This window comes from Peromyscus maniculatus, chromosome 1 (genome assembly GCF_049852395.1).
Source record: "Peromyscus maniculatus bairdii isolate BWxNUB_F1_BW_parent chromosome 1, HU_Pman_BW_mat_3.1, whole genome shotgun sequence".
Lineage (NCBI taxonomy): Eukaryota > Metazoa > Chordata > Mammalia > Rodentia > Cricetidae > Peromyscus > Peromyscus maniculatus.
Genome location: NC_134852.1, coordinates 100,348,284 through 100,374,861, shown reverse-complemented (window position 1 = coordinate 100,374,861; position 26,578 = coordinate 100,348,284). Strand labels below are relative to the sequence as shown.

General features: G+C 39.9%; 1 protein-coding gene and 1 pseudogene across 6 annotated transcripts in view; both read left to right on the top strand.

Moving 5' to 3' along the window:
• Tmem135 (transmembrane protein 135) overlaps positions 1 to 26,578 on the top strand; it is a 202,108-nt gene that overhangs the window by 26,287 nt on the left and 149,243 nt on the right. For 2 of the 6 annotated variants that reach the window (XM_006988755.4, XM_016007198.3), the window contains exons 3-4: positions 2,074 to 2,166; positions 21,080 to 21,113. In XM_006988755.4, the coding sequence (XP_006988817.1) occupies positions 2,074 to 2,166; positions 21,080 to 21,113 (127 nt within the window). Of the gene's footprint in view, positions 1 to 2,073; positions 2,167 to 17,289; positions 17,370 to 19,342; positions 19,457 to 21,079; positions 21,114 to 26,578 lie in introns of those variants that run through there. The other 4 variants (XM_042279073.2, XM_042279081.2, XM_076546786.1 and 1 more) reach the window with 3 other exon arrangements.
• Positions 15,143 to 16,342, top strand: LOC143267669 (dnaJ homolog subfamily C member 14 pseudogene; annotated as a pseudogene).

The following is a 26,578-nucleotide window of genomic DNA, read 5'->3' as shown; positions in this document are numbered from 1 at the left end:
GGTTACTTTCTTTCTAGTTTAATTTGTGAAATAACATTTACCTCCAAGAAAATTTGTCAAAACAGGAGCCTTAGATCTTGGCCTCATGATGTAAATTTCAAATTACTGGCCTTATTATGCAGAAAAAGCACTTCAATATAACATTCCTTTTCTAAAGCCTACTATAGTTCTGAGATTGTTGGTCAGGATTTCTCATCAGGGTCAGAATTCAGGAATGACCAGAAATTCAAAGCAGCTATCATTTAAAGTTGGGTCTATAAAAGACAGCCTCAAAGAGTGAGTAAGTTCCTGGCATCTCCTCCTACTGGACAGTGTTCTGATTTCGGCTTGTGTTCCATACCTGTGCTTCCTGCTGTCTGATTGATATAGTTCGACTTTCAGCCTTTTGAGTGCTGTTCTTAGCAACTTCTCACTGCTGTTGGAAGCAAACATTTATATCTGTCAAGTTAAAAGTCACTTCATGTTATCCTCATCCTTGGGTTGTCTAAAGTAGTTTTGTATCTTTTTGTTAGAATTAAGCATATAATTTCCAAATGGCTCTTATAGATTTTTTTTCTTGGAGCCATAGTATTTATAAGCTTCATATAGTGGAGGCAGTAACTAGTAAAGTTTCATGCTACAGAGCAGATTGTATCTTGAAATTGACTTGGACATCTGTGTAAAGAGCTTGAGCCTGTGGTCTCCACAGTGCCAAAACTCGTTAGAACCTCAGATACTGACTGCCCTGGAAGATGCTATGGCCACACACACTGTTCTCTGGGCTGCCTGGCTAAACAGTGGAAGCGTAATGGATTTAACAGTAAGATAATGTCGGTGTTCTCCCTGGAGCTGTCTTCCTAAGTCCCCTTTCCTCTAGAGCTTATATTCAAAAGCTTGGTAGATCCTGTAAGGGAAACCTCCTTGCAGGCTTTCAGACAAAATGTTTTAATGTCTTATAAGTGCTCATTAAATGTTCATGGCAGTTAAAAAAACCCAGACTTCAATGAAAAAGATCATTTCTCAGATTCTTGATCCTTGTCTTTCTCTGCCTGCCCTCCACACTCCCCCATATTATATATATATATAATATATATAAACACACATACATGTACATATATATACACACATATGCATATATAGACATATACGTATACATATATGCACATATGTGTGTATATGTATACATCTCTCTCTCTCTCTCTCTCTCTATATATATATATATATATATATATATACACACACACACACACATACAGCTACTGATCAATTTTGTTCAGATCATTTCTTACATTTAGAAGCTGGTTCTCTTTTTCTTAGGAGCATGTTTTGAAAGAAAAACATGTCACATATCTGAAGCAAGGTATAGTGGCGCATGGCTTTTATCTTAGCATTCTAGTGGTTTAGGAGTTTGAGGCCAGCCTGGACTACATAAATGAGTTCCAGGCCAGTCAGAGCTACAAAGTGAGACCCCCTTTCAAAAACATATATTTCTCATGTCTCTTAATTTGTTTGGAAACATAATCAGTTAAGCTAGTTGTAATATTTTGGGTACTATGAAGATTCCTACTTTCAATAACTAATGTTAATAAATAAGAACTAGTACCCATATAAAGCTAAAAAATATATAATACTTCAGTAAGTGCTGCAAGAAAACATGAACGGTTGTAAAGTGTAGAAGCAATCCCTTTTGAAATACCACTTGTGAGTCAGTGGTGGCACACCCCACACCCAGGAGAGAAGGTAGGAGACAGAGGCTAGCCTGGGCTCCATGGTAAGCTAAAGGACATTATGGAATACACAGTAAAACTCTGTCTCATAAAACCAAACCAGATCTAAGCCAAGCAGCATCCATGACTCCCATCTCAACAGGAACACTGGTGATGCTTGTAGAAACAGCTGGCATTTTCTGCAGACCTGCTGTGAGTGCTGCTGAGTGCTGGCGGAGAGGGACTGTGATCTGGTCTGGGACTCGGGGGATCTGGGGTGCTGTGGGGTTCTTGGATAAAAGGTGGGTGGAGAAAAGAAGCTTCTGTTTGTAAGGGCTGAAGTGACCAACGAGGAATTTCATACAAAAATTCCAAATTTGAATTTCAGGAAGATACTTGGGAAATTCTACTCATGGACTCCTGGCTTTGGTGCTGCTCTCCCAGCCTCGTATGTGGCCATTCTAATTGAGAGGAAAAGCAGGTAAATTTTACATGTCTACATGTTTAGTAGAATTAGTTACCTGAGAGAATTTGATTGTATTTTTGCTTATTACTCATTATTACACAGGGATGAGAAACCTTTCCCTACGTATTTTTTCCATTGTGTAGCTGTTTGGTTGAAATTAATTCTACATGAACATTATGTTTATTGTCTATAAAATAAATATAAGGATATTGTAAAGATGCAACACAAAAATAAAGAAATATAAATATAAAATAGTGAACAGAAATACCAGCTCCTTTTTAATTAAGTAATAAAAGGTTCTGTGATACAGCCTAATTAAAGCATGCTTATGCAAATTCCAGAGGCAGCCCATTTCCTTCACTGTATAGCACCTTTGTTATACCTAAGGAAGTTAATAAATTTTCTGTTGCCATCTAGGTCTGGTCCTTGCTGAAGGCTCACTGACTACCCTTTCATAGCAATTGCCCTCTGTAAGGAATCTCATGAACAATTTTTTCTATTGTTATTCACATAAAATTTTCCATGTGAACTCATTCATACCATCCGTAGAACGTTATGTAAGTTGTTGAGTCAGAAGGCAGTGATAGCTGATGTTAAGGCCTTGCATAAGAACGAATTTGTCACTGCATGCATTGCTAAACTCAGAGACCTCGTGGATGTTGTAACGCCTGAGAATTCAAAACAGGTTTTATTCTCCCTCAAAGGACAGCACAGCACAGAGCTCAGGTGGTGACTTCAGAACCAACCTCTGGCTTAATAGTCTGGCTCTGCCACTAACTGTGTCTCCTCTGGCTTATTCTTTCTCTGAAAAAATGGGAGTAATAATAGTCTATCATGCTTTCAGTTGATTTAGTTAACATATGAAAAGATAATTAGAACAGCACAGATATGTGCATGGTAAACATAACTTGTTTTTTTTTATGCGTGTAATTAATGAGAGAGTTATTCTGCTGATGGTACCTTGAATCACTTTTAAAATGTGTATATTGGTTTTGAAAACATGTTCAAAAGATCTATTAGTCACACATGAAACTTTAAACCTGTTTTTTGTTTTTTTTCCTTTTGGGTGGGAGAGTGTTTACTAGAGCAGGGGCAGCTCATCATCATGACTGAAGAAAATGACAGGCCTTTTTCTAGAAGCATCCTTCAATCACTGTGGCATAATTGACTTTTAGCATGTAGGTAGGATTATATTTTTGTAGTTATCTGACCATTTCAGCAGGAACCGGTGACATGAATTCCCATAAAACCTCCAGAGTCAGCAGTTAGCAGTTTGTAATTTTACTTCATTTGCATGTGAGTGCATGTGTGTGTGAATGTGGCTGTGTGTGCTTATCATGTGGAAGCATGCTGTAGACATTAGGACCCTCGGTCTGAAACTTTATCAAAACATTTCCCTGCATAATCACAAATATTCTCACATATAAGTAAACTAACAGTTATTCCTTGCTTTTGTATAGATTGAAGTTTCTCGGTCCCACCTGGTCCCACCCAGGCAGCAACTGGTTTTATAAAATAATCACTCAGAGGCTTAATATTAACTGCAAACTGTTTGGTCTATGGCTCAGGCTTCTTGCTAGCTAGCTCTTTCATCTTAAATGAACCCATTTCTATTAACCTGTGTGTTGCCACATAGCTGTGGCATAACCAGTCTGCTGGCATCTTGTTCCTTGGGTGGCTGGATGGCTGTCCTCTGACTCTGGGAAATGCAAATCAGAGCCACACTGAGACATCACCTCACACTACACAGAAGACCTTATACTGCTGGAGGGAATTGAAACCAGCAGCCACTTTAGCAAACAACTCACAGTTTCTCAAAAGGTTAAACATGATACCAGGTCAGCTGGCAAGTCTACAGCCAGGTTCATTCACCAGAGAAATGAAAAGATTAAGTCCATACGGAAATGCGCACAAGCCTAAGGCAGCGTCATTCACAACTGGAAGCCTAAGGGGTTGGAAGCCCCATCACGCGGGCTCTCTGAGGGCAATGAGCAGTGAGGCAGACTTCACTTCATCTTAATCTTCAATTTGAATGTACCACATAACCTTATTCTTCCTTGCCATTGGCCAAAACAGCTTTATTTATCAACTAATGAGGGCAACACATATTCACAGTGTACAGAAAGACAATACCACAGCATTTTTGTATGTTTATTTAATGTGTTTATTCTAATTTTAAGGTTGTGTTGCTGTTAGTATTTAAGGCTTTGGATATCCTTATCACTGCTGAAAGTTATTCTGTAGATTATGCTTATAGTAGATTAATTAATGTCCTTTTCTGTAAATTCTTCTATCATAGTCTGTGTTTCTTTTTTGATAAGGAATTATTTTGCAGTGAATCTAAAATAATAAAAGAACCTATGCTGTTAATATTATTTTATTGCATTCTTACTTTCCTGTTTGTTTTCTGTAGCTTAATTTATGCCTGTTTTAAAAAGATAATTTTATGAATGCTTGAAAAATGCATGTTCTATTATTAGGGTTGAAAGGTATTTCTAAGTTCCATGCTGGTTATTATGTTGTTTAGATTGTATCTTCCTTTTGAGGTAGAGTCTCTGTGATTAAAATATTTGAAGGACTTGGCATAGTGGCACACACCTGTACTCCCAGCACTGGGGAGGCAGAGGTAGAGGCAGAAGGAGCGCTTTGAGCTTGATGCCAGCCTGGTCTACGTAGTGAGTTTCAGGTTAGCCAGGGCAATGTTGTTAAGTCCATACCTAAACAGACAAACAAACAAATAAATAAAAGTTTTTATTCCTTTTGGCTTGAGTTCTATGTTGTTTTATATACATCATAATCTGGATTCTTCTTGTTTTTGCTTAGTATGTCTTAACATTTTTGAAACAGTTTATGTGTCTCTCATTTCATTTTGTTTGGGGAACCAATTTGAAAATCTTTGTATTTTGAGTTATATATATATCCTGGTACCACTGATGCCATTTATCGATATCACTGCCATGTTTGCTTTTTAGTTGTGCATATTATTTTCAGTGAAGCACTGTGGGGCCCATCTGCGTTTATCCTTTAATGGTGAGAACTTCACAGGCTCAGCAATGCAGGGTGCTTCTGCTCTCCTGTCCTCTCACTGCACCTAATGTGAAACTGGGAAGTGGAGAAGGCTGTCACTGCTTGTAGAGCTCAGGGTTCCTGTTTTCACTGCATATATGTATGTGACGGTCCTGAGCAGCTGGTCCTCACGAGCTGGCTTGTTTAATCCTCATTGCTGTCTCTACACAGTATGCTTTCATCACCACAAAGAGGACGTGAAGAGCTGCAGAAATGGAGCCGTGGAAGTGTATTATTGTAACACAGGCCTTTTCTTTCCTTTTGAAACTAAGCATCATGCTGTTGACCCACCCAAGATGTTACCTTGTATCACCAGTTCATTCCTTTTCTATTGCTTAGTTTTCCATTCTAGAAATATACAGGTGTGTACTTATGATTTATTCATTCAATTGTTATTCTATCCATGGCATGATATTACTTTCCATCTATTTTGATTTTTTTACATTTCTTTCATCAACTTTTGTCATTAGCAAGATGTAGCCTACATACTCTGTTTCAGAACAGTTGTAGTGTTCTTAGTATGAGTTTTGTTCTTGCTTGTAAAAGAATAGTGGTTTTGAATATATTTTTAAAGTTGTTCAATCTTCAGCATGGTCAATTCCAGGAATTTATTTTCACCTCCAATAAACCCCCTTGATAACTCACACCCATTCTCCACCCGACCCGGTCCTAGCAGTCACCAATCAATTTCGTGTCTACATATTCTCTTCTCTGGTTGTTTTATGTCAGTGGAGTCATATAGTATGTGGTTGTAGTCGGATTTTGCTTTTTGGGCTGCCAGCTCACAAAAAGGAAAAAAAAATGACACAGAGACTTACTATTAATTATGAAAGTTCAGCCTTAGCTTAGGCTTGTTTCCTAACTGGCTCTTATAACTTAAATTACTCCTCCGTCTTTTTTTTTTTTTTTTGGTTTTTCAAGACAGGGTTCCCCTGTGTAGCCCTGGCTGTTTGGGAACTAGCTTTGTAGACTAGGATGGCCTCGAACTCAGAGATCTGCCTGTCTCTGCCACTGCCTCTGCAGTGATGGGATCAAAGATGTGCCTCCCCCACCCATACTCGTTACCTCATCTCCATGATAGCCATTCTGGTTATTCGACTCCCTCTGTCTTCTCCCAGAGTTCTCTTTTTTCCAGAAGTCCCTGCTCTACTTCCTGCCTAGCTGTTGACTGGTCAGCTCTTTTTTTATTTTTATTTTTATTTATTATTTATTTTTCTATTATCAGCTTGATACAGTATAACCCCCCCCCCATGTCGTTTATTGAAGGAGGGAGGAGGTCTTAAATACAGGCTTACTGCACAATGGGAAAACCCTGGAGGGCAGAAGTTCTCTACGATGTTTTACAATCTTGCATCCAAGCTGTTAACGCCCATTATGCAGGATACACATATAAGGATCTTTCATTAAGCATTCAGGAGGGTGGAACCCATCAGGGAATTAGCATTGGGAGGATATCAAGGACAAGGTCAGCAAGCAAGGCAACAGTTACCCAAAATGGGGGCCAGGGCCCTACAGGTCCCCCTTTTACAAAAAAATGAGCTTCTGACTTAGGTTGCATGGGACGTCAGCAGGTCACCTTACCCGTCATGGAGAGGCCTGTCCAGGCCACATAGGCGCTCTGTCTTAGGTTGGGACTGGTCAGCTCTTTATTGAACCAGTCACAGTGACACATCCTGACACAGTGTAAAGGAACACGCCACAACATGTGGTCACTGGTGAGTGGTGCTGTTGGCTTGGCTGATGGCTTGAAATTCAGGATATTGTGTGCCTTGCTGCCTCACTGCTCATTGCCCTCAGAGAGCCTGCGTGATGTAGCTTCCAACCCCTTAGGCTTCCAGTTGTTAATGACGCTGCCTTAGGCTTGTGCGCATTTCCGTATGGACTTAATCTTTTCATTTCTCTGGTGAATGAACCCGGCTGTAGACTTGCCGGCTGACCTGGTATCATGTTTAACCTTTTGAGGAACTGTGAGTTGTTTGCTAAAGTGGCTGCTAGTTTCGATTCCCTCCAGCAGTATAAGGTCTTCTGTGTAGCGTGAGGTGGTGTCTCAGTGTGGCTCTGATTTGCATTTCCTAGATGCTTAGTGATACCAGGCTTCTTTTGATGCTTATCTTCTATTAAGAAGTGTCCTGCTGCTGGGAGTGCAGACTTGTGCAGCCACTTTGAAATCAATATGGCGGTTTCTCAGAAAATTGGGAATCAATCTACCTCAAGACCCAGGTATACTTCTCCTGGGCATATACCTAAAGGATGCTCCATCCTTCCACAAGGACACTTGCTTAACTATGTTCATAGCAGCTTTAGTCATAATAGCCAGAACCTGGAAACAACTTAGATGTCCTTCAACCAAAGATAAAAGCAATGACATCAGGAAATTTGCAGGCAAATGGATAGAACTAGAAAAAAATCATTCTGAGTGAGGTAACCCAGACCCAGAAAGACAAACATGGAATGTATTCACTTGTAAGTGGATATTAGCTGTAAAGTAAAAGATAATCTTGCTATGGAACACAGACCCAGAGAGGCTAAGTAACAAGGAAGGCTTAAGGGGGAACACAAGGATCTCCCTAGGAAGGGGAAATAGAACAGATTTCTTGGGTGGACTGGGGGCGGATAGGGTTGGGAACAGGAGTGATCAGGTGGTGGGGGGATGAAGGGTGGAAGGTGGGGTGAGGGAGAGTATACTGGGAGAAATGACTTGAATTGGGGGGTCATTTTAGGGATGAGGTGGAAACCTAGTTGCAATGGAAAATCCATGGAATCTATGAGAGTAATCTTAGCAAAGATTCCTAGCAATGGGGAACACAGAGCCTGAACCAGCCATCTTCTGTAACCAGGCAAGGCCTCAAGTAGAGGGATTAGGACACCGACCCAGCCACAGAACCTTTTACCTACAGTTTGTCCTGCCCACAGAGTGTTCTAGGACTGGAGCCAAGCAGAATTGTCATCAAAGAGACCAGAGAGACTTCATCCAGCAACTGATGGGAGCAGATGCAGAGTCCCACAGCCAAACATTAGGCAGAACTCCAGGAAACGGGGAGGAAGGCTCTGAGGAGCCAGCGGGGTCAGGGGCACTAGGAGAATATGGTCCACAGAATCAACTGACTGAGACTCATGGGGGCTAGCAGAGATCAGGGAGCCTGTAGGGGTCTCACTTAGATCCTCTGCATGTATGTTAAGGCTGAGTAGCTTGATGTTCTTGTGGGATTCCTAACAGTGGGAGTGGGGGTGGTCACCGACTCTTTTGCCTACTTGTGGGACCCTTTTTCTTCCACTGGGTTACCTCATCCAGCCTTGATGGGATTATGTATGTCTGATCTGATTGTAGCTCACTGTACTGTGTTTTTGGTTGATGTCCCTGCGAGTCCTGCTCTTTTCTGAGAGGAGGCGGAGGAGTGGTGGGTTTGGGGGAAAGGGAAGGTTGGAGGGAGAGACTGGGGGGAGGAGAAGGAGCGGAAACTGTGGTCAGGATGTAATTTATGGGAGAAGATGAGAGGAGAATAAAAACAAAAAAATATCATTTTGTCATTAGATTACTTTTTAGCTATTGTGTTGCAACTGTTTTTTAGATATTCTAGATGCAAGCTTTTGCATCTACAAATTGCAAATATTCTGCCATGTTCTATATATTTGTCCCACCACTTTCTTGGGTCATGTCTCTCATAACAGGAAAATATTTTGATTAAGGCCAGGTCATCTTTTTTTTTTTTTCTTTTTGACAGCATGTTCCTGTACAGTCCAGACTGACTTTGAACTCACTGTGAATACCAGGCTGGTCTTGAACTTGTAATTCTCTTTCCTCAGTTTACTGAGTGCTGAAAATACAGATATGCCCCATCATGCCTCTCTCCTTTTTAGTAACCTTTTGTTGACTGTGTTTTTGGTATCATGGTTAAGAAACAGCAAGGGGAAACTGTGATTGGTGTGTAAAATAAATGAAAACATTTAATAAAAAAGAAGAAAAATTACCAACCCAAAGGTTCACTCCTGTTTTCTTTAAGAGCTTTATAATTTTAGCTCTTAAATTTGAGCCTTTGTCTGTTTTGAGTTGATTTTTGTGTAGATTGGAAATTCGGGAATATGTTTTACATTTTATCCTTTAGATACTTATGACTTACTACTGCATGTAAATGCCATTGACCTTGTGTCCTGATCCTGACTCATGACCTTGCTGCTTTCATTTGTTCTGGGAGTCACTGGTACATTCCTTAGAGATTTCTACAGATGTTACCTGCTGATGGGAAAGCTTTATTTCTCTTCCAGTCTACATGTATTATCATTATTCTTGTCTTACTGTGTACAGTCTCCTATCCCTGGTCCTGATGCTAGCAGATGGCACTCAGTCTTTTTACCATCAACTGTGATGCTGTAAGCTGTTGTGTTTTTATGTGTGCATCATCAGTTTTATAAAGTTCACATTTAGTCCAATATGTTGAGGACCTTTATCATGAACAGATATAGTAATTTGCTGTATGGCTTTTCTATATCAGTATGTTCATGTGGTTTTTCTTTGGCTTATTTATAGTGTTTTTTTAACATATGAATGAGGTCGGGATTGTTGATGATGTTATCTACATCTGGATTTCTTAACCTTGGAAATATGGACAGGTTTTCATACAGAAGAGTGCTTTATGGGGAAGACTGTCCTGTGCTTGAGACTGTACATGCTATTGGCTCTTTCTTCTTCCTCACCTTTGGGACAGTCTCTGGATAGTATTAAATGTCTACCTGGGGCAACTAGTCCCTGTTGAAAAGTAATGATCTGTTTCTGGGAAATTCACTGGTCTAAGTTTATCATTTGCTGAGGATGTAAGTGTAAAGTGTAAGACCTCCAGCTGTGGTTGGAAATTGTCTTTGTCTCTAAATGAGTGTCTACAATGGTTTTAGCCATGTGTCCTTTTGGTATGCTTTTCTCAGTATGGTATGGTCAGTGTCAAGTGTCCTCCTGCAACTCAGGTGTTTTCTTGTTGTGAAGTGTCTTTTTCTTGGCTACACAGAGTCTGCTCATAGCATTACCAGTCATGTTAGCATAGCTGCTTTTGCCCTTGAATGCTGACTGGATGTATGGTATATGTTTTTAAATTCAGTTTCAAGCATCTCTGTGTGCCTTTCTTTGTGTTAAAGTTTTTTTTTCCCCAGATAGCTTGTAGTTGAATTTTTAAACAGCATTTGTTCTTGACTTTTAATTAGATTATTTAGTTCATTAACATTTGGTTTATTTTTTTGATGGGGTAGGTTAGCTCTGCTATTTTATTATTACTTTAAATTTTTTTTGTGTTTGTGTTTTTTCTTCCTTTGCGTTACTAGCCCACTTTAAGACTTTATTTTATTTATTTATTTTTGCTTGCTCTGTCACAACAACACAGGCCTTTAACTTTCCAGCTTCTCAACGTTAATATTTCACCACCTCGCAAAATATCGAAGCCTATCTTGGTCCAGTTTAGAGGCTGATTATGTGGTATTTAAGTTATAACTGTTCATCTTCTACAGTATTAAGTGGAGCTGAACTACAGTGATACCAAAGTCAAAGTGTGTAAGGAGGTAGCAGTGTAATATCCAAGGACATGAAGAGTGCCTCTGGACATTAAACGATGGTGGGATTAGTATCTATCCTTAGTGTTGTTTTTAGGCTCACATTGATGGATGATTTTTTTTTTAAAGCTTTTTCTTATATTTCCTTTAAGAGGGCTTTTTGCATTAATGTTTCAGTCTTAGTCACCAGTTAGCCACACCAGATTCCTGCTATTACAGACTGTGGGCTATTGTAAATATTAGTTGAAGTGGTTTGCTGTTTGTTTGTTGCTTTAAAAGCAATCAAATACTTTATCTTCTTTTTTAACTGCCTTTGTTACCAGAGATTTTGGAAACTCCCACTGAGTCCTGTGACAGTCGGGCTCCACTTTGGCATTCTTACTCATTAATGAAAGAGTTTAAGGACAGACTGAAAAGGAAGTTTGAGGACAATTTTATTTGAGTTTAAAAGAAAAACCCCAGGTTAGGCAAGCTGTAAACGTCAGCCGCTCCTGGGAGGAGGGAGATGGAGAAGAATGGAGAAAACCGTGCAGTTTAGGTTAAGTGGATGTGGAAGTCAGCCACTCAGCAGACTGCAGCCACAGGCAAGGACGCTGAACATTAGAGAAAGCGTGAAAAAGCCCAAAGTGTCAGAGAAAATGTACTTAGGCTCTGGCCAGCATCTGAAAGAAGACTAAAGAGAAGGGACGGTTATGCCTGTAAGATGGGCTGACCCCACAGAACCTCTTGGCTGTTTATTTGTAGGAAATGCATTATGGAGAGGGAATTCTGGGAAGGAAAAGTACATTAGTTCATTAAAAAGTGGAATTCTTCCTTCTGTTTCTTTAGTTGAAGGTGAAACCACTTTCCTAGGGATGCTTCTGCCTTCCTGAGGTGGGGGTCCCTTATCTAGGTCATTGACCCGCTCAATCACAAGGCTTGGTCTCTATCTAGACCACAGGCTTTATTCTTTTGGTCTGGAAATAGTTTTTCCTTAATGGGCTCTTATACCATGTGGCTGAAGAAAAAAAATCAATCTTGTACGTGATATGATTTTTACATAATTGAACTGTGTGAAATCTGTTGATTTATTTCCATTGTTTACTAGTTGATGAGATTTACGATACTGGGAAATAGCTCTGTAGGGTTTTGTGTTGAGAGCTGTGTGCGCATGCATAACAACTACACCTGGTTGGTTCTGTTCAAATTTCCAAAGTCCTTTGTTTTTGCTATCTAGGAATTGAACTAGGGCTTTATCTGTGTTCACCACTGAGCTGTATTCCCTGACCAAGTTTTAGTTCTTTAATATTCAAAGCCTAGGGACGTTTTAAAAGCAGTTGTTTTTGCTTTCTTGTGGGTGTGAGTATGCATGTGTATAAGTGTGTGTGTGTATGTGTGTGTGTACAACTTTAAAACTGAGGAAAGTAGATATTTTTTATTTCTCTATAAGCTGCCTTTGAGTTTTATTTTAAAGAAATTGGTTCAGTGCTTACCTAGAATTTTGTAAGAGTTAATGTAGTCACCAATTTTGCCCCAAATAAGTGCTGTTTACGTGTTTTCAGTTTAAATTAAGGTTATATTAAGTAGCAAGAGCCTCAATAGCTTATAAATAATTTATAAAAGTGAAGTTTTACAAACTTCAAAGTCATTATTTTTAGTACTGAAATAGAACATTATTGTTGTTATTCCAGGAGGACGGATAGACTTGTAACTATGGTTTTAGTTCACAGAGAAAATGAACAATGCACTGGTAGAGGCAGTCAGTAGGCAGCCAGAAATGTGATTTGATTTAGGGGAAAGGCTGTGGTGAAGCAAAGTTGGACGTTTTTGTGCACACTGCCATAGGAAAGAGGCCGTCTGGGTTTGTGTACACACTGCCATAGGAAAGCCCAGGAAAGAGGCTGTCTGGGGTTGAATGCTAGGAAACAGTATGCAACTGAGTCCTACTTTCATTATATATTAGAATATCTTTGAAATAGTAAAAGAAATGCAGAAATAGATTGTGAAGGAATAGCACTTGGTGCTTTTTTTTTTTTTTGAAATAGTATTCTTTGTATTCTTACATTTTAAAGCTTTGGCAGTGAAAACTTTATGATACACACACTTGGAGCTGAGATGTGTAATTAGTTTTGCAGTTGTGAGATGCCATCATAGAATGTGGATCTCTTGTCTGCATTTTCTGTATACACGGTAGGTACCTGCAAATGTCTTATTTTCTTATCTGTCCCCCTTTCTTCTCCCTGCCCCTTCTCCATCTTCCTCCTACATCCCATGTCTGTCAGCCCACCCATCCTTTCAGAGCTAAGCTTGCTTTGCCAATTAGTTTCTTATACCTAGGAAGAGAGAGACCCTGAGTCCTAATCACATCACTGTGAGCTTCTGAGAGAGCTTTGAAGTTCTTTCCAGGGCTCCTTTAAAAACTTGTGCCACAAAGAACTGGGTTCTTAGCTCAGTTGGAAGCCTGGTAACATCTAGCTTACCCCAGGAGGGCTGTTAAGAAGGGGCCTTTTCTCTCTGACTCGAGGAAGTGCCTTGTGGTTCAGAAAGAAGTTGTTCTGATGGATTTTTTTTTTTCTTCAGAATTGCTGTGGAATTTGCTTTGATATTTAGTTTTACTTTGGATAAGTTAAAAACCACAGTATGCTTAAAGATGGATTAAAATGAAAACCACTCTCATTGTAAGCATACTTTTGGGTTGAGTTATTAAGCACTATAGTAGTTAAGAAACATGTAAGCAGACAGCCGAGATGAAAAGAAGGATGTAATATGCAAATCAGAGTTTGGTCTGTAAGTTCTTTACACACTTGGTTCCACAAGGTGTTGCCACCAGCCTCTGGGGTGCTTGTGGTGCTCAGGGAATTCTGTCACAGAATGGGGTCCCACACTCTTCATTTAGACTGAGAGTTTGTCCTGCTCGTTCCTTTACCTTTCAGGGGAAGAACGGGGAAAACTTTCACTGTTTGGGCACTGTCTCTCTGTTTCTGCTTTCTCTCCTTTTCCCTTTGTTTTTCAGATATGGACATGCTTTATATGTGTATTTAATAGTAAGATATGTATGTATTTAGAATTGAGAAGTTAGGTTGTTTCTGCTGGCTCCCCAGTAACCTCAGGGAATATATTATCCATTATCATTCAAAACCTCGGGATAGGCTAAAAAATATATGCAGTAAAGTTTCCAAGTGAAACACTGCTAGTCCTTCACTGAGAAATGATGATAGCGCTTCTAGAAGATACCACTGTTTAGGATTTGGGCAGGTTGTTCGGCTAGTTTTGAGTCTGCAAAGTGTTACAGAGATTTAATTTTCTTTTTTCCTGTAGGTGTGTTGATGTTGTGGTTGCAGGGTTAGTTGATGTGGCAGTGGTTTAGTACAGCTGTTAAAATTTTGTGTGCTAGCTTAAGAGATTTCTTCCCACCAGAGAAAAGAGGGAGAGGGAGAGGGAGAGAGACCCTGTCTCAGTTAAAAAAAAAAAGACATTAGGAGGGTGAGTGGGAGGTGGGTGACTATTGGCTTTGTCTGACCTTTGAGTAGGTGCTTAAGAGGGAGGAGTTATGGTTGCTGTTCCTTAATAGTGCTCTTCTTGATGACCTTGACCCAAAGTCCTCAGGAAACCCAAGGCCATGGCCCAGAAGCACCAGGAGAAAGAAGTTTTTACGGAGCCCACTGTGGTGGTCCCCCTCTTAGGACATCGGGACTCTCTGTGGACCTTGAGATACTTTAATTCTCAGGACTCAGGGACTTAGCAGGGACCTCTTCTAAAGGTACCTGCTGCCTTAGTGAGCTCTCTGGTTTTGAGTACACACAGATCCCACACCTAGCCAACGCTTTGGATCTGAGCCGTGGTCCCCCAAGTGGTCCAGGATCACCTTGAGACAGAGGCAACCTTGATCAGGAAAGCACCTTTCGAAGAGTCAGGCGTGGACCAGGACATCTTGAGAGAATGGGCTGAGTACCCAGAGGATGGGACCCTTGTTTTCTTTCCATTTGCTGGTAACTGCCAGGGAAGCCCTGGAATCCCAGAATGGCCATAGTTGGAGGGAAGGGCTGGATCTTCTAGCGACTTCTGCTTCGGTTGCCCTCTCCGGCCTTGGGAACAAGGAGTTGGAAGAGGAATATGTAGGTTTTTTTTTTTTTTTTTTTTTTTTTACTCTTTGGGGCCCCACCACCCTGCTCCTAAATGAGTCTTGGAGACTTATTCTTACTTATGAATGCCCAGCCTTAGCTTGGTTTATTTCTAGCCAGCTTTTCTAACTTAAATTATCCTGTCTCTCTTTAATTACAGTTTGCCTCTTGGCTTTTTACTTTTATTCTCTATATATTTCCTTCTTACTCTGTTGTTATCTGTGTGGTTGGCCCCGGTGTCCTCCTCTCCTCCTTTTCTCTCTCTTCCTCTTCCCTTTTTCTCCTTATATTTATTCTCTGCCTGCCAGCCCCGCCAGCCTTTCTCCTGCCTACCTATTGGCCATTCAGCTCTTTAATAGACCAAGCAGATGTTTTTAGACAAACAAAGTAACACAGCTTCACAGAGTTAAACAAATACAACATAAAAGAATGCAATGCATCTTTGCATCATTAAACAAAATATTCCACAGCATAAATAAATGTAACCCATCTTCAACTAATCTTCCACAACAGGAATATGACTACCACTTAAGTTTCTCAGTGATTTTTTTTTTTTCATATGTGTCATGTGGGAAGAAAGCCCCATTCCAGAGGCAGGGACACCACTTTCTGAGCAAGGAAGATACTCAGGATAGTGGGTGCAGAGGGCCCAGGTCCCCCTGTTGATGTCCACTGGGCTGAAAATGAAGTCAGGCAGATTGCAGAGGCCTGGGACTATGAGGAGTGGAGGGACTATGTCAACTTGGACAGATAACCTTCTGGGTTGATTTTACTGCTTGTATGCCCTGGAGATTGTGTGGAAATTTGCGGCTGTATCACTTATGCATGTAAGCAGCCGAACTGCCGTAATCTGGATCTTCCTTAGTCTGGGTGGGAGTCTGGACAGAGATTGCATGGGGGTGGGCCCAGATCATAGTACACTTTTTGATTTCCTGCTGCTGACTTTGCCTTTTCTTAGGGTTTGTCTACAGATGGCCTGGAGGTTTCTGGTGGGATTGGGTGACCTGTTAGGCTGGAGTCATAAGACCACTTGGCTCATCTTTTGGCTGCAGTCTCCAGCCTTGCATTGTTGAACTCTACTGAGGGATAACCGGCCATGGCAGCAGCTTGTAAGATTAGTTCAGTGGCCTTGGCTGGAGTTGTCTTCAGTCAAGCAGAGGACGAATAGGCAAAGTAATGTACCTGTAGCAAGTGGGTGCTGCTGCTAGTGGAGGAGTAAATGGCTTGACTTTTGACCATGCCTGGGGTTCCTGAGGATGATTTAAACCATTTTCCTGTGGTGAGGTTGAAGGTGTTGAGCTGAAGGTCTATAGGCAGCTGGCAGTGATGATTCATCCTGACAAAAATTCATGATCCTAGGCTGAGGAGGCCCTGAAGGTTTTTGGGACTTTGTCAGCAATCCTAAAAGGCAGAGGAATAAGAGTTGAAATGAACCACAGAGAATGAGCAAGCTGTTCAGTGACTGAGTTTCTGCCCAGGCTACAAGATGACCTCAAGTATAGAGGACCAGCCCCCATACTTATTTACCCCAGGAGCTCTTGAGGAATGAGGGGTAAGAGACTTAGAAGTAGAGAAGGGACAGAGAAAACAGAGAGAAAACACAGGATTATAGTTGAAGTTTTCCTGTGTCCCAGCCTGTCAGTGGTCAGGACAAATCTCTCTCACTCACCAGTCCTGCAGCCACTGAGACCCAAGTAAACACACAGAGGCTTATATTAATTATGAACTGTATGGCCTAATGGCTGAGGCTTCTTGCTAGGTAGATCTTACATCTTAAATTGACCCATTTCTATAAACCTATACCTTGCCATGTGGCTCATGGCTTACCGGTATCGTTACATCTTGTTTCTCATGGCGGCAGCTGGTAGTGTCTCCTGACTCAGCCTTCCTGTTCCCAGCATTCTCTTCTCTGCTTGTCCTGCCTATACTTCCTGGTTACTGGCCAATCAGCACTTTATTTGTTAACCAGTCAGAGCAACACATTCACAGAATACAGAACATCCCACAGCACAGGATAAACTCGGGTAGGCCTGGGTCTTTATCCAATGGCCCAGAACTTTATTCCAAAGGTCTATTAATAACCATGCCAAGGGGTGGAGCAAAAGACCTCCCTCTTGCTAGTTAGACCCTTACAAACATCTGGTACCCAGGTTTGTGGTCCAATCAACCTCTTATACAGTCCTTCTGGGTACAGCCACTAGGAAACCTAGTGGGCTCCAACACTCAAGGAGGCAATGGATATTGTGATGTGTAGCTGATGTAAAGGGAAGTGTTAGAGATTTGAGATGACCATGAACCTAAGAGAACCAGATACTGTGCTAAGTGTAATAGGCTACATCCATCCAGCTGAGGAGGGAGACTTGGGCAGATTCAAGCATGTTGGGCCTCATGATCAGTGACACTATACTGATGAACAGAAAGATATGTGACATCACAGAGTGGGCAGGATTCCAGCATGGGGGAATCTCCTGGATATCTACAGAGTTCCATATCACATCTCAGTTGGCTCTTGAGGACCAGGTACCAGTGGTTGGCAGAGGGCCACTCCAGGGTTCCCTCCTGCTGACTACAGGGTTACTTGAGCTGGATCTTTCAAGTACCCCCACCCAGATGCCCCGTGGGAACTTTTTTTGCAGCTACTCATTGTGGCCCAAGGGCCACTGCGCCTCCCAAGCTCGACAGCACAGCACTCCAGAGAGAAGACAAACAGAAATGTCGGAAGAAAGTGAGGCAGCCTTCTAGGGTTGACAGCCCTCCTCTTCCTCACATCAATGTCAGGAGTCAAAAGGGCTGGGTTCAGCACAGGAGGGAGTTGGACTTTTTAATTTTTAAGTGTTTTAAAAAGGGAAAATTGAAAGTTGTACTTTCAGTACTCATAGGAAGTCCCTTGTCCTTGGTGCCCAGGAACTGATCTTGTCTTCTAATAATACCAAAGAAACAGGAGGTGGCCAGAGCAGAGCCAGGGAGGGCTTGGACCTTGTCCAGTCAGTATGTTCCTGAGGTGTGGGAACTGGGGTTTCCCTGGCATCTGTAGGCCTCTGTCTTATTTGTACTCAGGGCAGGTGGCCTGCATGCCTTCTACCTGAGCATATCTTAACTTCTTAGCCCATTACAGGCTCTTCCCTCTTTACTCTGGCATGCCAGCCAGAAGAGAATAAGAAAGCATAGGGCCCTAATTTGGGAGAGACAGATTTCAGAGTAGAAACTGAAAATTTCCTTTATTTTTCATCTTAATGCATAAATCACCTAACTTCAGGCTTGTTATTGGATGGCACAAATAGTTTTTAAAAAGCCATTGGGTAAGGGAGAAGCATAGGGGGGTTTCCCAGAGGTCCTCTTGTGAGCTAAGGGTCTATATTTTAAGTTTGTTCAAATTTTATGTACATATCTGTTTAAAGCCAGGGGATTAACTTTCTGTAAATGTATACTTGTCAACTTGAAAAAAAGCAACCTTATAGATCTTACCATGTCTTAAAACACTAAAGATTGTATGTGAATGTGTTTGCTCACACATGCTCATGCATTGAGGTTAGAGGAGAGCTTTCAAGGGTAAGTTCTCTCCTACTCTGGGGGACTGAACTCAACGTTGTCAGGATTGGTGCCAAGCACTTTTACCTGCTGAACCATCTCTCTGACCCACCTGTGATTTATATATACATATACACATACTCATGTGTGTATGTATGTGTATTACATAAATACAACTTGTTGAATTTGTTTAGCATTGCTTGTATGTATGTAATTTTAAGGTTGATGACTTGGTATTGGCTAACCAATTAGGGGCCCATTCCTGGGGAAGACTGATTCTCCCTCGGCCAGCAGTTCTTAGTTGTCTGTAGTTCTTTGTCTAGGGATGAAGCCCTGTGAGTTCCTCCTTCCACATCACTGTGTCTATTGGTGTTGGCCTTGCCTGGGTCTTATTCACGCTGCCATATTGTTGGATTATCATGGGTGAAGTATGTCTGTCATTTATAGTAGCTTTCCTGTTTCTCTGGCCTTTACAATCTTTCTGCCCCTTCTCCCATGATATTCCCTGAGCTTTAGGACAGGAGTTGTATTGTAAATGTAACATTTGGGACTTGGTACCACACAGTCAGTGGCTCTCAACATTTTGACCATTTTTCTGTAATGGTCTCCATCTATTGCAAAGAGGAGCTTCTTTGGTGAGGGGTGAGAGCTACATAATCTGTGGTTATGAGAGTATTTATAGTGCAGTTAGGAATTATGCTGGTTTAGTTAAGCGGCAGTAATAGGTTCTCCTCCAAGATCCATGGCCTTGCCAGCCCTGGGTAGTGGCTTGGTTTCTAATGACAGGCAGCCTTCCCTCCTGTGCCTTCAGGACTTAGGTCCAATTAGATAGTTGTTGATTACTGCCAAGATATGAGTGGATAGTTTATTTTCTTTAGACAATTTTATGTTTAAAAAATGTCAGCATTTAAGTGATGTGGGATAATGCTTTTGTACACTGGTTTAATAAAATACTCATTGGCCAGTAGCCAGGCAGGAAGTAGAGGTGGAATAAGAGACAAAGAGAATTCTAGGAAGAGGAAGGCTGAGTCAGGAGATGCCAGCCAGCTGCTCAAGGAGCAACATGTAATGGGATGCAGGTAAAGCCATGGAACATGTGGCAATATATACATTAATAGTTATGGGCCAATTTAAGATATAAAAGCTAGCTAGAAAAAGGCTTGAGCCATGGCCATGCAGTTATATGAAGCCTCTCTGTGTTTACTTGGGGGACGTGAGTGGGAGAGATTTGTCCCAACTGCTGGCAGGCCAGGACACAGGAAATCTTTTGACTCCATATGAGTAATTCTATTTCTTCATTTTAATGATAAAATACAAGGGAATGAAAGTTTACTAGAACTCTTTTCCTAAATTCATTTCAGCAGTTTTAAGTTACTCTCTCAGTGTAGTTTTGGAAATATTAAGAGTTTTAGTTATTTTAAATAATGAACAGTCAAGAATGTATATAATAATGACATCAAGACAGTTGCATGCATAATATTGATATGTAGATCTGGCATGATATTTACATGAGGGTGATTGGATACTAGCAACTTGTTTCATATATCAAGTACATTTCCTGTGGGTCCTAAAAGTGCTTGTTATTCAGATCTGAGCAAGGTTTTGAAGTTTTGATTTATTGTTTGTGCTCTGTCCCTGAACTCTTCCTTACTTTGCATGAACCCTTTTCTCAAATGTACTAAAAGTTAAATAAGTCATCTAAAAGCTGTCATTATCTTTGAGATTGTACCTGAGGTCTTGTTAAGTATGTTTGGTAAAAACATTTCTTTTTCTGTAGCTATATTTAGAGAACTTTCATCTTTTGACAAAAGAAAGTTCCTTTGCTCATGACTGCTTACTTAATAATGTGATAAAGATCCAGGTGCTTTAGTAGAATTTGTAATCAGTTACAAATTGATTATTATTGTTTATGTACAAATTGAACAATTGCTTTTGTACAAAATCAAAAGATAATCTGATACTTTGATAAAATTGCATTTAGTCAGAATTGTTCTGGCCTTGACTTTTTGGCAAGGTAAATTTTTAAGAATTTCTTCTTACTGAATTTTGGATCATCTCGCACAGTGTTTCTTAACCTTCCTAATGCTACCACCCTTTGATACAGTTCCTCATGTTATGGTGACCCCCAATTGTTAAAATTATTTTGTTGCTAGTTCTTAACTGTAATTTTGTTAGTTATGAATCATCAGGTAAATATCTGATATGTAGGAGATAGCTGATATGTGACTACTGTGGAAGGATCATTTGACCCCCGAAGGGGGTTGGGAACCACTGCTCTAGCACAATCAGGCTATAGTAACTCCTGTCTGAAGTACTAGCTGCTCTTCACGGTTGCTTGAATCCAAACATTTGGGATCAGCCTGGCCAATATAGTGAGACTCCATCTCAAAAAGAAAAAAAAAAAATCTCTGACATACAATAAAGATTTTAGTGGGTTTTCTAATAACAACAAAGCAATATTACTTCAAAATATTTAATGACAAATAAGTAGACTCTTATTATTTATTATACTACTAGAACTACTAAAGAATCAATATAGGTTCAACTCAGCACATTGAAAGGATAGTTCAACACAATCTGCCTGTTTTCTAATATATTTGTATTAGTATATTTTTGGACCCCTGGTAGATTTTTTGATACTGATAAAGTGATTATAAAATCAGATCACAGCTTAATCTTTCTTTTTTTAAAATTATTTACAGGAGAGGGCTGCTCACAATTTATATGGCCAACTTGGTAAGTAAAGTTTGTTTTTTTTTTAAATGGAAGAAGGAAAACCTTGACTCTGAGACTGTTTCCTGTATATTTCAGAGGCTAGTGTTGAATGGCTGGGAGAGCTTAATATCATCTGGTCCATGTCTGTCAAGGAGACTTTCACTTATTGGAGGAGGGAATTACCTCATTGCCATATGCCCTTTGCAACTCTTCGTTTCTAACTTTCGATCTTTGTTGGGTTACATGATGGCACCTGTATATTCAGCTCTCTCACCCCGTTTATTTTGTATTTTGCCTATGCTGTTGTTTTTAATAGGAGAAATGATTTAAGGATTAGTTGTCATGATAAATCTTTAATATTAAAATAGTAGCACTACTAATCTTTAAACGCAAGTGTATTAAGATAGTCATCTAAATTCCCAAAGAATGAAATCAGTGTCATGTGGTCTGGATTATAGTCCACATATAATCCAGATGCTGCTACCATCTTCACCAGTTCACCTTTTAAAAGCATTTTTAATAGTTAATAGTTGATAGACACCATTAGGTATAGTTTCACTGAGAATACATAATTTTTCTGGAGATAAGCTCCTGAGTTGTGTAACAAGGCCATCCATTTCAAGTTGTGTTTTCTGTTACCTTTCTTGCCAGTGCCTGGTAAAAGCCTCTTCAGGAAGGAGTGGTTTCTTCTGGCTCTTGGTTTGAGGGCACACAGTCCGTTTCACTGGGGAGGGCATGGTGGCAGCAACGCTGGGCAACTGCTCTGTCTACATGGCGTTTACTGTCAGGAATCCGAGCGCGATGGGTTTTGGCATTCAGCTTGCTTTTTCCCTTCCTCATTTTGATTGAATTCGTGACCCCCAACATACGAAGATTTGCCTTCCTCAGTTAAATTTCTCTGGAAACATCTTTGCATGCACACTCAGACATACGCCTCCTAAATGACTCAAATCCAGTGTGCTAACAGCCCATCACATGTACAAGTTCATTTCAGTGATGAAACAGTTCAGCACCATGCTACTGTATTTGAGCTGACTGTGCTGGATGCCGCTAGTTTACAAACATCTACTGTTTAGAGAAGGAGTTCCAGTGAAATAATAATGAATGCAAAAGACTGAAATGTAAACTGTGCCATGAGGGCTACAGTAAGATTGGCGCCAAACTGTTGTGTGTGTGTGTGTGTGTGTGTGTGTGTGTGTGTGTGTGTGTGTGTGTGTCATCCTTTTTGTGTCATTCTACCCATATCTGCCCATGTATAGAGAGACCTACCTGCAAGGTCCATGGGATGTGACAGATGTCATATGTCAACAAAGCCTAGGGTCTGAAGTTGGCTAAGTTATTAAAAATATCTACTGTAGGAACTCCAGTGTTCTAAGCTCTTCTAATTGCAATAAAAAAGAAGTTCCAGGATACCAGGAGAGCGGAGACCAATTAAAGGATTAATTTTTTGTCCTTAGTCTTTTTGAACAAAGACTTCTTCTACTCTGTAAGCTCTGTCCAGTTAGGTGCTTTTCCTGTTTTATGTCTCATTGTCTTATAACCACCTAGGCAGAGTCTGACTTGAGTAGAATTTGAGAAGTATATGCTGAATTCACAATAATTTGCTAGATACAGAATTCTAAGCTGGCAGTGACCTAAAAATAATAATTCTGTTTTTGTTCTGTGCAGACACCTTTTGGAGTCTGTTGTCAGTCTGGCTTTACTATTTAAGGTAATCTCTTTTTCCCTCAGTTTTTAAGATTTTCTTTTGAAGAATTTATCCTGGCAAGGTTGTTGGTGCTTTGAAATCAGGACTTACTTTGCTTTTTTCGTTAAAAACTGCTTTTCCTTGGTCTCAGTATTCAAGTCACATTTTCTTCTCCATGTTTTCTTATTCACTTTTCAGTCTTTTCCCACTTTTTCATCTCAGCTGACTCCTGATTGTATTTCATTATCTTTGCCTCGATTTAATTGATCTGTTTACCTGTGTGTGCATATTGGGAACTGGAACCTAGGTTATTGTTTTTAATATGCTGCTTGGTCCATTTTAGCATTCACTTTGAATGATGGTTTTGTAACTTTAAAAAGATATGTATCAGACATAATAAAATCTAGAAAAACACGTAAAATCAGTCAATATATTTCTCCTTTCTCTCCCCATCTTCAGTAGGGGCTTGCTGTGTAGTCCAAGCTGGCCTGAAGGATGCTGTGTATTCCAAGCTGGCCCTGAATCCTTAATCCTTCTGCCTTAGGCATCCAAATGCTGTGGTTCTTGGCATGCACCACACCTGGCCATACTACTTTTTCCATTGTTCATTGTTTATACATTTTTCAGTTCTTCATGCGATGATTTTATAATAGGACTTTTTTATGACTAGAAAAAAATAACATATTCAGTCTTTCCTTTTGCGTTATTGGTCATAAATATATATTTGAAATTATAGGTAGTTGGAATAGTTAAAATTGCAATTGAATGTGCAGGTTTACTGTGTTTCAAATTAAAGACAGAAATTCTCTGGGCGGTGGTGGCGCATGCCTTTAATCCCAGTACTCGGGAGGCAGAGGCAGGCGGATCTCTCTGAGTTCGAGGCCAGCCTGGTCTGGCTAAGTGAGTTCCAGGAAAGGCGCAAAGCTACACAGAGAAACCCTGTCTCAAAACAAACAAACAAACAAACAAACAAACAAATAAATAAAAATTTAAAAAAGGCAAATTCTAAACATACCTGGTTATACAATTTCCATTAGGAATAAAGACTTCATAACATTTTGATGTTGATACATTTACAGTAATTGTGGTTGTCTTCACCCCATTTTCTTGACAAGAGAGAACTTGTATCTAAGCTAGGTCTAGATCAACACCTGGCTCTCTCCTTACCACTTTAAATGTCTGCTCTTAGGAAGAACTTGCCCGCACCTTTTCAGAACATGGCATCCGTGGACATTTTTATGTGTTAGTATGGCTTCTGAGCCTTTCTCATGTTTTACAATGGGGTAAGTTAGAATGGTGAATAGTAGCGTTGATGGAAAGCACACTTTCATGGACCACTAGCAATCAATTGTGTGTAACTAGAAGCAACTGGAAAATGAATGAATGAATGCGTTTTGATAAACTCAAAGTAAATATATATACTGAACTCAACCAGCAGTAAGCTGGGTCCCAAAATGTCTGTGTTGTTCACAAAAAGTGAAATGTGACATATAAATCAGAATGTAATTTGGTAGTGATGTAATATCTGGTGGTTAGTTTTGCAGATTTTATGAAAAAAATGTGACTTTGAACAGATTGTGGAAGTTTTTTCTTAAGACTTAGAAGGATCTTATGCCCCTTTGCCCTTCTTACCTTCCTCCTCTCTTTTCTGCTTCGTTCATGCCCCCTCTGGTGAAGCACGACAAGCTACATCCTCTGTGGGGACTTGGTGTCAGCTCTTCTTGGTCTCCAGTATCTGCACATCTTGCTGTTCCACTTCTTTGAGACTGCTGAAATGTCACCCTTGTAAGGGCTCACATACCTAGTCCACTTAGAATAGCAGCCCCACCCCCACCCCCCACATGTGCACAACCTAGCACATGCATTTTATTTTCTCCTGTGGAATATTTGAGCATTTGATGTTTCCCCCTTCCTGTTTTGTTGTCTTTCTGGGCATTTAAGCTCATGTAAGGTTTGGGCCACGTTGCTGCACTGTGATTGGAGAAGTGCCTGGTGAGTACTTTGTGCTGTAAGTTGCTGAATGGATTTGTTAGATGAAGTGCTCATCAAAAGGAATGATTTTTAGAAGGGATTTATTTCAAAATTTGCTGTATTTGACTTCTGTTAGTATGATATTTGGATTAAAAGATTATAAATACTGAAAGTTGGTGGTTGTGGGGCTCAGGTGAAACTGAGTATGAACACTTCGTTTTGAGCTTTGGAGAAGGAGGAGGTCTTGAAGACACTTGTGCCACAGAGACATGTTATTGTTGGCCTAGGGATTTCATTTTTACCTTCCTGAGTGTCACCAAGTTGTGACTAAAGGTTGGGGTAAGGTAGGAAGGATAAAAAAATATATTGAGCATTTACCATATGTTAGATGCTCTAAGTTGGGATTGCCAAATTAAATCAGTTACTATTTTAGCCAGTCCACAGAACCACAAAATTCAATGCCCTAATGTGATGACTTGACCATGTCATGAGAATGCTTGTGCTATGTAATTGAGTCTACATGTTGAATGTTGTGTTTGAGGTGGCGCTGTAGGCAATAGGTAGAGAAGCGTGAACTCTACCTGGGGATATCTCCGCTGATGTCTTCTTTGTAGACACGGTTGGCTCTCCTGATGTTTACATTGGAGAGATGTTCTCCTCTGACCTCCTTTGTAGCTAATCTCAATACTGATGATATTTGTCACTGTAAGTCTTCGTTGTTAAAATACAGATTTGTGTAGCTTTAATAATAAGCATTAAAAAAACAGACTTATAGCAGTAGAACTAATATTTATTTAATTCTAATCTGTTTAAAATATTTTAGAGTGGAAATGTGTACTTAGAAATACTGCTTTCTAGATTTCCAAATTGACAGTGTATTATTTGTCAAAGGTCAGATTAATAAAAGGCATATTAAAAATTATAAAATAAATAATCAAATATTTTCTCTGGCTTATTCCCAAAAGAACAGCATTGAAATGATGGAAAATTTTCTGATGCCAAAAGCAGTTATCCACATGAGTGCCAGCTGCTAAGATTCTGCTTTGCCACACTGATTTAGAACACATAAGCTATGCTTGCATTCACATGAGTTTTATTATGTTGGTTGTGCCAATGACTAAGGTTTCTAGTCTGTCAAGATCACCATATGCATCAGGTGTTGTAAAAGATGTCAAGTCTTATTTTATTTTTAGCTTAATTCTAAGAAAAAGTATTTCAGACATGAAAGTTTAAAGTTTCCAAAAGGACCTATAGAGAAGGCTATTTAAAGTCTGATATTTTTTTTTCTTAGAATTAATCTGAAACCTAAAGAGTAAGACTTGATATCCCTTACCACACCTGGTTAGCATATGATGATTCTGAATGACTTCCAAAAAGAACCTTTGTTTTACAATTTCATTTATGCCACCAATCATTTAATAGTGTGTTCATTTTAAAATTATAAGCATGTATATATATATATGTATATATATGTAGACTCCTATAGCATTCACTTTTCAGTGTTAAGCACACAGTGTCTTTGAATAGAGCATCTGTATTTAATATTTTAAACATAAGGTTTGCAAATGTTGATTCAAGTTTTATTATAAGACCACTTCAGTAATCAAATTTAACAAATATTCATTTTCAGCTGTGCTGGGCATATAAGGGTAAGAAAGAAATACAAGAAAGATTGTGAAATAGTTGGAGAAACTTGATAGATGAGCCCAAAAGAAATACAATGATAAACATTATCTCAAATTACTCCCTCGAGCCTCACCTTTTGTGCCATATGCATCAAACATTCATCTAGTGGTTTAAACCAGAGACTCAAGAATTTTAACACTTT